Source organism: Sinocyclocheilus rhinocerous, unplaced genomic scaffold, assembly GCF_001515625.1.
Source record: "Sinocyclocheilus rhinocerous isolate Xijiao unplaced genomic scaffold, SAMN03320098_v1.1 scaffold927, whole genome shotgun sequence".
Taxonomy (NCBI): Eukaryota; Metazoa; Chordata; class Actinopteri; order Cypriniformes; family Cyprinidae; genus Sinocyclocheilus; species Sinocyclocheilus rhinocerous.
Genome location: NW_015649229.1, coordinates 376,720 through 389,431, shown reverse-complemented (window position 1 = coordinate 389,431; position 12,712 = coordinate 376,720). Strand labels below are relative to the sequence as shown.

General features: G+C 33.3%; 2 protein-coding genes across 2 annotated transcripts in view; both read right to left on the bottom strand.

Annotated features, from left to right (window-relative positions):
• Positions 1 to 4,060: 4,060 nt before the first annotated feature.
• LOC107710419 (afadin-like) lies at positions 4,061 to 8,545 on the bottom strand. The gene is made up of 5 exons (XM_016515187.1): positions 8,402 to 8,545; positions 6,611 to 6,803; positions 6,404 to 6,513; positions 6,152 to 6,300; positions 4,061 to 4,298 (listed from the first exon to the last, which is right to left on the bottom strand). Exons 1-5 carry the CDS (start codon positions 8,492 to 8,494, stop codon positions 4,061 to 4,063), a joined length of 783 nt encoding a protein of 260 aa, XP_016370673.1. The 5' UTR covers positions 8,495 to 8,545.
• A 970-nt stretch (positions 8,546 to 9,515) lies between these two features.
• LOC107710418 (solute carrier family 22 member 3-like) overlaps positions 9,516 to 12,712 on the bottom strand; it is a 4,434-nt gene continuing 1,237 nt past the window's right edge. The window contains exons 2-6 of the mRNA XM_016515186.1: positions 12,116 to 12,246; positions 11,613 to 11,767; positions 11,046 to 11,214; positions 10,340 to 10,457; positions 9,516 to 9,626 (exon numbers count right to left, since the gene is read on the bottom strand). Of these exons, the coding sequence (XP_016370672.1) occupies positions 9,516 to 9,626; positions 10,340 to 10,457; positions 11,046 to 11,214; positions 11,613 to 11,767; positions 12,116 to 12,246 (684 nt within the window). The remainder of the gene's footprint in view (positions 9,627 to 10,339; positions 10,458 to 11,045; positions 11,215 to 11,612; positions 11,768 to 12,115; positions 12,247 to 12,712) is intronic.

Sequence of the window (12,712 nt, the reverse complement as noted above, 5' to 3'; positions counted from 1 at the left end):
TTAAGCTTTGTTTTCCAAAAATATATCAAAATGAAGTGAGTTTGAGCTTGAGCTTAAAACAAGAAAAAAATATCTGCCAGTGGGGTAAGAAAATTAAACTTAATTCAAATGGAAAACAAGTTTATGTTTCTTACTGCATTTGCAGTTATTTTAGCTTAATTTCACTTCATTTTGATCCCTTTTTTTTTTTAGAAAACAAGACTTACTATCTTGTCATTTTGCTTCTCAAGCTAATTTATCTTGATTTAAGAATAATTAGATATGTGTACTGGAAAACAAGGCAAAAATACTAAGTAAGAAAATCATTTTTGTAGTGCAGTGCAATGCGTATTGTAATGTTGTGTGCTCAGCATTCACTACCTTTACATGTTGTTTGTGGCGACTGGGTAAATACTCCCTCAAAACCATAATATACAGCTGCTGACTTGACAATTTCCAGTGATACGACCGACCCAGTGTGCATCATTATCTCTGCAGCCCTGAATAGGATCATTAAAATCAGTTTTACTTCCAAACGGGCAACAGATCTAGTCATGCCTGCCACACAACATAAGAGGCTCAAAAACACTGAATGACTAAATTATATGAAGATTATTTCACCTTTCCTGTGACACACCCACAAGACTTTTGCCATCCACACTCAGTAACTGATCTCCTGGATTCAGTCTGCCGTCCTTCATCAAAACACAACAGTGTATATAATATGATGCAAACAGGCACATTATGACTTTTGTTATTTACACAATGATACTGACCTCATTTGCTGCTCCTCCCTGGACGACAGATTTGATAAAAATGCCAAGCTTATCCTGTCCACCCCCCTGAAAGATATAATAAATCATTTTGATCACAGACAATTGCACAATAATTTCTGAAATTGTATTATAAAATTACACTAACACTTTACAACAAGGTCTAATTTGTTAATGTACTGTAAAAGCGAACATAAACTAAAATTTTGTGGTATATTTCTTGCAATACAGTTGTTCATTATTTGTTTGATAGTTGACAGTGCATTAAACAATATTAAAACAACAAAAATGAATTAAATGCTGAAATTCCCATAAACTAAGACTACTAAATGCTGTAGAAGTATTCTTCAGGGTAAGTTCATGTTAACTAATGTAAATAAACAAAACCCACTTGGACTTACCTTGGCAGCTACAATGCTCACTCCCATTCCACCATGCAAAGGTTTCTTTAGAGTTATTTTCATTGGTTCAGGTTTCTGTATTGACAAAATAAAATTACGGTTGTGTTCAGTGTTAAAACATGTCTGCTTAATTATGAGCGTATAGAGAGAATTAATTCAGAAGAGCTTCAATAGTAAAATTAGTCCAGATGTGCCTGATGGATGAGGATGATTTTCATTACTACTTCATATAGTGTTAACTCTTGGCTGTTTTATGGGAATTAATAACTTTAATTTCATCTGTAAATTAGCAACATACCCAAGCTGAACCCTTTGCGGAGTGATCCGATGGGCTAAAGAAAATGGTCCAAGTCCCAACGCAGTTGGAATGGGGAATTAATTTACAGAGACCTAGAGAATTACAGATATATGTATCTTTAACTATTGATTTTAAGTCTATATATTGACTTTACACTATCACAAAAGGAACAGATAATGCTATAGTACCTTTGCGACAGATGGGTTCTAAAAACTCCGGAAATCCCTTAGGAATGCCACGCATGGAATCACTTGAATATCTGTCCTCAGGCAACAGCAAAGGCAGGTGAAGGTCCAGTTCTTCTTCCAGTCGGATTTCTCCACCCTCTCGTCTCAGAACGTCTGTTGTGGTTTCTGCTAAAGCGCATACACGCTCTATCAGTTCCTATGAATGACAAACTCTTTCAGTGGGGCTACAGAACAATTATGCCTACACTGCAAAATATGACTTTCTTCCTCAGTATTATTGTCGTTTTACAACACAAATATCTAGAGAAACAATAATGTACAGTATGTGGAAAATAATGTGTTTTTTTAACTTTAAACCGCATAAACACATTTCATTACACCAAATACACAAAATAATGTTCTTTTTAGCAGCATCATATGACCACTTTAAATCAAGACACATTAACTTAAGAAACTATAGGAGAGTATTAAGTCTTGTTCTCTGTGAGCTTTGTAAAAATCGACGCGTTTCAAAAAGGCGGGGCATAGAGGAGAAACAATAATGTACAGTATGTGGAAAATAATGTGTTTTTTTTACTTTAAACCGCATAAACACATTTCATTACACCAAATACACAAAATAATGTTCTTTTTAGCAGCATCATATGACCCCTTTAAATCAAGACACATTTACTTAAGAAACTATAGGAGAGTATTAAGTCTTGATCTCTTAAAAATGTATCAAAATGAAGTGAGTTAAGCTTAAATGAGAATAAAATATCTGCCAATGGGGTAAGAAAATAAACTTGATTCAAAGGGAAAACAAGTTTATTTTTCTGACCATATATTTCCTTTTTTCTTTTTTTTAAGGTAAAACGCTCTTGATTTTTATACATTTTTCAGAAAACAAGACTTTATCTTAAGTCATTTTGTTTCTCAAGTTAATGTATGTAGATTTAAGAATGTTTAGATATTTGTACTGGAAAATAAGACAAAAACAGTCTAAACATTCTTAAATCAAGATACAGTTACTTAAGCAAAATGACATGCTTGTTTTCTAAAAAATGTAATGTGTTAAAACGTTTAAGCCTAAAACAAGAAAAAAAATCTGCCAATGGGGTAAGAAAAATAGGAAAAACAGCAATTTTGTAAAATTTAAACTCAAAGTTTAAACAAGACAGTTATCTTCATTAATACATTGCTTTTCAGGTTAATGTTTCTTGATTTTAGAATGTTTAGATATTTTTACTGGACAAAAGACATTAAAAATATTAAGTTAAATATTATGAAAAAATTTTGCAGTTTATTTTACTTTTAAGTTTATTTTTTGGAGCATAGTTGTATTTTTCTGACCATATCTATCATATTGTTTTCTTGTTTTACGCTTAAACTCACTTAATTTTGATACATTAAAAAAAAAAAAGACTTCATTTCTTATGTAATTTTGCTTCTTAGTTTTAAGCATCTTTTTGTGTAGAAGGTTTAGATATTTGTACTGGATAGTAAGAAAAAAATCATTTATAGCAGTTTTGATTTTGGTGAGCGTTCATTTTTCTTATGCTTTAAAAAAAGTACAAATATCTGCCAATATGATAAGAAAAACAAATATGACTTGTTTTCACTTTGAATTTGAAAGTTTTTTTTTTTACCCCATTGGCATATTGTTTTCTTGTTTTACGCTTAAACTCACTTAATTTTGATACATAAAAAAAAAAAAAAAAAGACTTCATTTCTTATGTCATTTTGCTTCTTAGTTTTAAGCATCTTTTTGTGTAGAAGGTTTAGATATTTGTACTGGATAGTAAGAAAAAATATATATTTACATTTATAATACATTTATAGCAGTTTTGATTTTGGTGAGCGTTCATTTTTCTTCATGCACTTACGGCTGAAAAGTGGGGTTGATTTCGGCTGTGGTGATATTTGCTCATCAGTGCTCTCAGCTGTAAGAATCTACTGGAAGCCTGCTTCAAATATTTTTGAGGGAATTTTGAGGAAGGAAAAGAAATGGAAAGGAAAGGAAAGGAAAAGGAAAATATATATATTTTAAAATATAAAATATTTTATGAAATACTTCTTTGATTAGCAGTTTTGATTTTGGTGAGCGTTCATTTTTCTTCATGCACTTACGGCTGAAAAGTGGGGTTGATTTCGGCTGTGGTGATATTTGCTCATCAGTGCTCTCAGCTGTAGCGAGTTCAGCTTGTAGCATGTGGACTGAATCATCTGGGCGTCTCGTGTAGAGTAAGAGGTCATGGTTAGAAGCATCGTCGCCTGAAGGGAGCAACATTTTTAAGGAAATAACCACGGATGGGTCAGATCTTTTGATGCTGATAAAGATCTAAATAATATTGTTCAAAACAGCAGTTACATCATTTTGCATGCTGTATTCCTTATCATCTCTTTAAAAACACCACCTGGATTACACGACTGAGATGGCAGTCAACGGCCAGCTCCAGCCCTTGTCTTTCTGCCCAGGCCTCCACGTGCATCAGTCGCTGCCATAGAGTTTTGCCCCAGTAGTTCGAGCACAGTGTGGATCCCGGCACGGTGAGCCGGTTCAAGATCCAGGCCCCCACGAAGTGAAAGAGCTGAGAAAAAAGCTGGATGCTCAGAGCAGGGTTGACCCGACACCTTCGGAGCAAACTCATGGTCTTTACGAGAGTGTTCAAGACGCCTTCTAAGAAACAAATTCAGAACAGAACAGATTCTTCATTTGCAACACTACACACATCACCATCTTTAATCCAGATGTTTTATCATCTGAAGCAATTTACAGGAATAGTTCATGCAAAAATGAACATTTACTCACCCTCAGGCCATCCAAGATGTAGATGAGTTTGTTTCTTTATGGAAACAGATTTGGAGAAATGTGGTATTACATCACTTGCTCACTTACATCACAATAATCCACAAGTAATCCACACCACTCCAGTCCATCAGTAAACACCTTGTGACAGCTGCATATTTGTTAGAAAGAAAATCCATAATTACGACGTTTTAACTTTAAATCATTGCTTTTATAAAATACAAGAACATAACCTATATAAGGTGGAAGAAGTCTATCTCCAACATACTTGTATAGAACTGATTTGGACTATTTTCACTTGTAAACAGTGCTTGATCTGTGCAGATTTCTCTCCTGATTCAACGTTTTTCACTGGAGAAAGCAATAATATGAATAGATGACTCTATCTTAGCCAGAATCAACGTCTTGAAGTTAAAAACGTCTTGATGGATTTATTTCTAATAAACACGCAGCTTTTGCCGTCTCAAGATGTTAAGTGATGGACTGGAGTGGTGTGGATTACTTGTGGATTATTGTGATGTTTTTATCAGCTGTTTGGATTCTCATTCTGACGGCACCCATTCACTGCTGAGGATTCATTGGTGAGCAAGTGATGCACTCTGCTACATTTCTCCAAATCTGTTCCCATGAAGACACAAACTCATCTTGTATGGCCTGAGGGTGAGGACAATTTCAGCTAATTTCAGATCATTTTTGGTTGAACTATTTCTTTAATGCAGCAGTTCAATGGTGGTTAACATTAATGCAAGTTTACAGCAATAATAGCAAATCAGGAATTATTTTTAAAAAGAAGCCCGACCTTCATGTTGACTTTTAAACTGATCTGATTAAATGTACAGTATGCCACTAGAACAGAGAATGTGAAGGCTGTGTTCTCATAAAGTGAGCTGTACATACTGTGTGACACACAGGCAGCAGGTCATGTTCGCTGGAACTTTACGACTGTAATATATGTCTTTAATAAGTATCAGGGGCTGTGTTCCGAATGGAATGCTAGCATACTGCATAGTATGCACTGCATACTTATTTTTTACTTTAAACCGTAATTGAAACCGTATGCAATCATAAACGCTTCTTACTGCTGTCAAATGACCTCATGGCATTGCATGCTTTAATCCACTTATCTCATTTTAATGCAGTTTTATCTGAAAATGTCTTAATCTTTGGCAGTTCAATCAAATGAGTCAGCAAGGTTGATCATGGTTGATGTGATTTACTTTTCATTCATCACACTAGAAATTGAAGGTCAAGTTGAGTGTGTCGCATAGTGGAATACAGTATTCATACAGTAAATACAGAAAATTCCATGCATACTGTAGAAATAGTTCGGTAGTATGATATTCTTAACACAGCTGAAGTGTTTGGCACAGTGAGTAGCCTGAATTCACTGTAAGTAATCCATGTACATAGACTCCGTCATGCAGCTCCACGGTACTTCCCATTATGACATCACAGGAGGCGGAGCTTGTTTTCCCTCCCTTCATAATGCCTTATGGGTACTCTGATATATCAACAATTAGATACAGTGAGTTCTTATAACAAATGTCTCAGTAACACTACAGTAAGGTTCTATTTGTTAACTACATCAGTTAACATGAACGAATAATAAAATTTACTAAAGCATTTATTAATTTTAATGTTAACTTCTATGGAGAACCAAACTTGCAAAAAAAAAAAAATTAATGAATAAATGTAATAATAGGAAAATCACTAAAATTACCTACCTGTTTGTTTTACTGCCAGAGACACTGTTCTCTAACATGTGACTGCTAGAAACGTTTTTCTTCTGTTTATGTTTCTTCTCTTTCTTTGATAATGTCCTCTTGAAATGTTCAATTACTCCAACTTTTTCCTTATTTTCCAAACAGCCATCCTAAAAAAAGTTATTTTTCGTTCACTCCAAAATTCTTATATTTAACTTACTTATTTGATATAACAACTCGTGGATTTAGTAGAATGACAGGGACGTCACACACCTGTAAAGTTACACAACTGTCATTCCTCAAGACAAATCTGCCATCTGTGTCTTTATTCCAGTTGAGTTGAACCACCAAGGGCTTTTCTGAAAGGTCCAGTTTTCTTTCTTCTAAATGGCAAAAACACAGAACGTTAAGTCAACTCTCACAAGGACTGAGAACAGAAGTGTGCCTATAAACACAAGTTAAATTCAGTCCTGCTGTCACCTTGATTTTTTAAGACCTCATACAATGAATATGAGAAAGGCTGTGAGGTCCAATCATGTTGAAACTTCTCCAGCAGCGTTTCAATGACCTCTTGTGTGGTAGAAGCGCTTGAGATACAAATGCATTTTGTGGCACAGTTCCCTGAAATATGGTCTTGGAGGTGGAAACGAATAACTCCATGAAATACAGAATCCTAAAGAATAAAAAAGATTATTAAATTTATCTCAATTTATCCTACGAGATTAAATAGAAAATGTAAAATGCAAACTAAAAAAACAAAAAAAAACACATGAAATTTCTTTAATATCTAATTTTTTTGCTAGACAGCAATGAGATTAAATGGAAACATTAAATGCAAACTAAACTACATCAAAAATTAAAACCAAACATGACATTTCTTTAATATCTCAATTTTGAATCCTAGACAGCAATGAGATTAAATGGAAAATGTAAACAAAGCAAATTAAATAAAAAATAAGTATAAATAAATTGAATTACTTTAATATCTCAATTTTTTTATACTAGCAGCAATAGGATGGAAAACATGAAACATCCATCAGTAAACACCTTGTGACAGCTGCATATTTGTTAGAAAGAAAATCCATAATTACGACGTTTTAACTTTAAATCATTGCTTTTATAAAATACAAGAACATAACCTATATAAGGTGGAAGAAGTCTATCTCCAACATACTTGTATAGAACTGATTTGGACTATTTTCACTTGTAAACAGTGCTTGATCTGTGCAGATTTCTCTCCTGATTCAACGTTTTTCACTGGAGAAAGCAATAATATGAATAGATGACTCTATCTTAGCCAGAATCAACGTCTTGAAGTTAAAAACGTCTTGATGGATTTATTTCTAATAAACACGCAGCTTTTGCCTTCTCAAGATGTTAATTGATGGACTGGAGTGCTGTGGATTACTTGTGGATTATTGTGATGTTTTTATCAGCTGTTTGGATTCTCATTCTGACGGCACCCATTCACTGCTGAGGATTCATTGGTGAGCAAGTGATGGAATGTTTTTGTTTGTTTTTTTTGCTCAAATGCATAATGATAAAAGTTTACTGATCATCCAAACATAAAATCTGACCCATCTGCACTGCAAAAAAATATTTTCTTTCTTAGTATTTTTGTATTGTTCTCCAGTACAAACAAAAAAAATCTAAAAAACAAATTTAATGAGTATATCTCAATTTTGAATCCTAGACAGCAATGAGATTAAATGGAAAATGTAAACAAAGCAAATTAAATTAAAAATAAGTATAAATAAATTGAATTTCTTTAATTAATCTCAATTTTTTTATACTAGCAGCAATAGGATGGAAAACATAAAACACAACCAAAATTAAATTTAAAAAATAATAAAGCATGCAATAAATTTCTGTAACATCTCGATTGTTTATCTTAGAAAGCAATGAGATTCGATGGAAAAATGTGAAAATAAAAATAATCACAAATGGAATTTCTTTAATATTTTATTTATTCTAGACAGCAATTATATTAATCACAAATGAAATTTCTATATCTCAATTGTAAAAAGACCCCGGTAATCAAAATGTGCTCAGATTTGCCAAGAGACCAAAGTCTTTAGTCGAAAGTCAAAGATCTTAGTATGAAGCATCAAATTCTTCAAATTCCATATTTGATGCTATTCATGATTTTTTTTTTTTTTACTTCTTTCTCCTAATGAACAGTCTGAACAATTTGAAAACGTAAAATTGTAGATCTAACATTACTAAACCTATTTGTAAAAGTCAAATCTTTAAAAAGAGAAAAGTGTTCACCTCATCAGGTTCAGTGATCTCAAACAGGCTGAGTCGGTTTGAATTCCACTGTCGGATGTTTTCCTGAAGTCTCCTGCGCTCCTCTGGATTCATCTCAGCACCATGACCCGAATCAACAGCATTTCTTTGTTTTTGCTTCGTTTCTTGATGAGCTTATCAGATATAGATTTTTTTTTTTTATAAAAATCAACCAACTTGGTATCAAAATGAAGCAGAGCTGCGGAGGCTCACTAAACTTCACGTTATTCTCCCGTCAAATGCCTGCATGGCACTGATTTTTTCCAGCCTGATTAACATTCAGACTGATGGTTGATTGTTTGAGTTTGTTTGACCCATTAACACATAGCAGTTGAAAGACTAACCTCATTTCCCATGTTGTCCTAATGTATAGGGCTACATTAACACTAAAGAATGAAATAGGGAGGGCCATAATTTGCCCATTCAAGCCTCATTTAAAGGAAATGCTCTACTTTTTAGTGCCCATTTGATTGTTTTTGTCCAATATGTTCAGCAAACTGACTAAATCTGCTCTGCTGAACTAGAATGACTAGATTGGGTGTTGGAATACAATGAATGTACCCTTCTGTTCAGACTCAGACACTAACGTATAACATAATAAAAGAGAATTTACAGGTCACCACACGTTAATTAACATAAACTACTGTGTGTCAATAAAAGCATTTCATTAAAAGCGAGTTTCATGGATGGCTGGATGTGAGTTATGACCATGAATATAAAACAGGCTAGGCTACAACACCCAGAATGTGAACAATTTAAAAATATATAGACACATTAGATATTAAATATGAAGAGACACATTTAATGAACAAAAGAAATATAGCCAGCAAATAAAGCATTTAAAATGTGGAAATATGTCATTTAAAATGTCTAAAATCATCTGAATGCACCTATACTTTCATTTTTTCTTTTGGATGCATATTGCATATATGATATTACGCTAATATTACAGTACATGGTGATGCTATCAACCATAAATGTTCTGATTACATTTATTGTTTGCAAATGAAATCATTTCTTTGGTTTTGATAATTTTGATACTTATACTGTTAAACAGTTGCATAAAAAGGTGTATTTAGGGACACATACAGAAAGCTCACCATGCATATATCAAGATGAGGGTGTGTTTCCTCATTTTAGGAGTCTTAAATAAAAATTTATATGAAGGGCGAACAATTTCCTCTTGTTTTTCTATCAGAAGATCCATCTAAAAACCGATACAAAAGAGTTCCTTTTTAATAATAGTGTTTTTCGGAGTACTGGTGTAGAAGACTTATTTGAGACACATTGTTATACACAGACACAACAAGAACTAATCCCTGATGTGAACTAAAACAAATAGAGCAAAAAGGAAATTCCAGGTCATATGTACAGTATGGTTCCACCACAATGTTATTTTTAGTGTAAAAAAGGATTCTCTTGAAGGCATTTCAAATACAGAATCATATGAGTCAAAATTTGATTTTAATTATAAATGTTGACTATAGTTTGGTTTGTATATATTTTGGCATACTGTTGATTTTCATTAAAAATACTACCAATTTAGTCTGTTTATAAAGCCACAAGTCTTGCACAACAAAACTACCTTTTGCAAACGTGTCTATGGCAGCATGGAAATTATAAAATTGATGATAAAATAAATATTTAAGCATCAATAACGCTTACTGCAAAAAACATCATGCTTAATGTAATGAAAACCGTTTTATATATTATATATAAAATATATTTATTTTATTTTTTTCTATTTCTATTTAAATATTAATATAATAATGTCTAAATCTTGAATGCATATCATTTTGTAATTGACTTCCAAACTCATATGTAGGAACTTCCCAGAAGGACTTAAAGGCAGTAAAAACAAACAAACATTGGTTATACGTATACAGCAACGAGTTTGATAAATAGTCTGAGTATAATTACCTCTTGAAAGTCTTCAGGAAGTAATCTTTTATTGCACTTGGCGATGCTCTCAACAATTTTTACAGCTTCTTTTGTCTTCCTTTGTGACAGTAACCATCTGGGAGACTCTGGAATAACCCTGTTTCAACATTAATGTCTGCCATCCAGCAAATGATATGATAGAATCATATATAAAGATACCAATAACTTATGTAGAATGACTAAAGAGAACCTTCATTTCAAATGTGATTAAGAATCACTCATAAATATGTTATAGTTCCAATGCAAGCAATTACAATCAATTAAGTAACCTTCCATAACAAAATGAAATTACATAATTTAGGAATCTTGTAAATCCAGTTAAACAAATTAACAGTAGGCTACTTGCTTGTAGTTTCACCATAGAGACCAACACCCACAATAATCACAATGAATAATTAATTCCTTGCTTAACTGTCAAATCCTGAGGTAATTCTCCCGTTTTTACATAGGCGATGCTCTCAACAATTTTTACAGCTTCTTTTGTCTTCCTTTGTGACAGTAACCATCTGGGAGACTCTGGAATAACCCTGTTTCAACATTAATGTCTGCCATCCAGCAAATGATATATGATAGAATCATATATAAAGATACAAATAACTTATGTAGAATGACTAAAGAGAACCTTCATTTCAAATGTGATTAAAATCAATCATAAATATGTTATTGTTCCATTGCAAGCAATTACCAGTGATAGACCAGAAAGATGAATGTTGGTAGAGTCATTGCCAGCTGTAGGTTTTTCCATGAAGGAATGTAATACGCCAGAGCAGGAAGGAGCACCAAACCCAACAAGTACAGAGTACGGGACATAACGGAGACAAATTTCCTGTTGTTTGATCCAAAGAACTCGATAACTGTTTCGAAAAAGGAAAATATATCAAGAAAACACATTCCTGTAGCTCACACGGCAGAGCATGGTGCCTAGCAACTCCAAGATCATTAGTTCGGTTCCCAACGAATGCATGAACTGATAAAATGCATAACTTGTCTTGTATGCAATGCAAGTTGCTTTGGATAAAAGTGTCTGGCAAATGCATGAATGCAATATACGTAACACAAGTTTGCAATCTTAAAGCTCTGGAGCTTAAAGCACTTGAACCTCAAAACTGGATTGGTGATGTTACAAGCAATGTATTTGCTTTTCAGATATAAATGACCAAGTAGTTATATTTAACTGATTTGGAGCTCTAGTCTGATGTTAATTCATATACTCAACAAATAACAGCTATAGTATGGCATCTTATGTACCCACCCAATACATATGTGGAGGTCCATGCTCCTTTGGCGAAAAAGCCATGCAAACATCGAAAGAACAGGAGGAGGGGGTAATATGGTGAAAAAATAATGCATATCCCAGAAGCTGCAAGGCCAAATATTGACGCAATAAAACAAGATTTTCTCCCAAACCTGTAAAGAAAAATGTTATTATTGTCAAGCTCAAGTCTGGAATGTGTTTATATCATGATAGTAAATGCCACTCGATTTTTTGATGCACTTTGAATATAACTAGGCCAGTCACGATAACAACTTTTTGTTGTGCGATATATTGCCCTGTACGAGGAGCTGCAAAAGACACAGGCGCAAGTGGAATGTACAAAACATGGTGACATTAATTTTTAAGTAAATATAATGGGTGATATATTGCGTCACCAAAAATTATTGCGGTCATGTACATATATTGCGCGATAATTCGATATATTGATTATTGCGACAGGCCTAAATATAACATGCTGATACATGAAAGATGAAAAATACCTGTCAGCTAGGTATCCAGTCACTAGGGCACCTATAAAAAACCCTCCAGCTAAGCATACCTGGTTCAGGTCTGCAAGCCAAGAGTCTTCACAAAACAATGAAAACTGGGATACATGAGGACAACATTCAGATTAGGGTAAGTAAACAATGCTCTGACTGCAAAACTAATTAAAAACGTGCACGAACGTATCTACATATCACTAGACATAATCAAAGAGATTAATCTATATTTAGTCACTATATCAAGGAGTAGTGTCAAACGATTAGTCGCATCCACAATAAAAGTTTTTGTTTATATGTGTGTGTACTGTGTATATTTATTATGTGCATATAAATACACACATACGGTTTATATTTTATACATATATTTAATACATAAAATTAACATTTTTCTAAAATATATACATGCATGTGTGTATTTATCAGAATCAGAATCAGAAAGAGCTTTATTGCCAAGTATGTTTGCACATACAAGGAATTTGTTATAGTGTCACAAGCTTCCAGTACACGGAGACAACAACAACACACAGATAATAAAAATGAGATGTGAATAAAATACACATGCATAAATATAAACCACAAAAAAAAGAATAAATT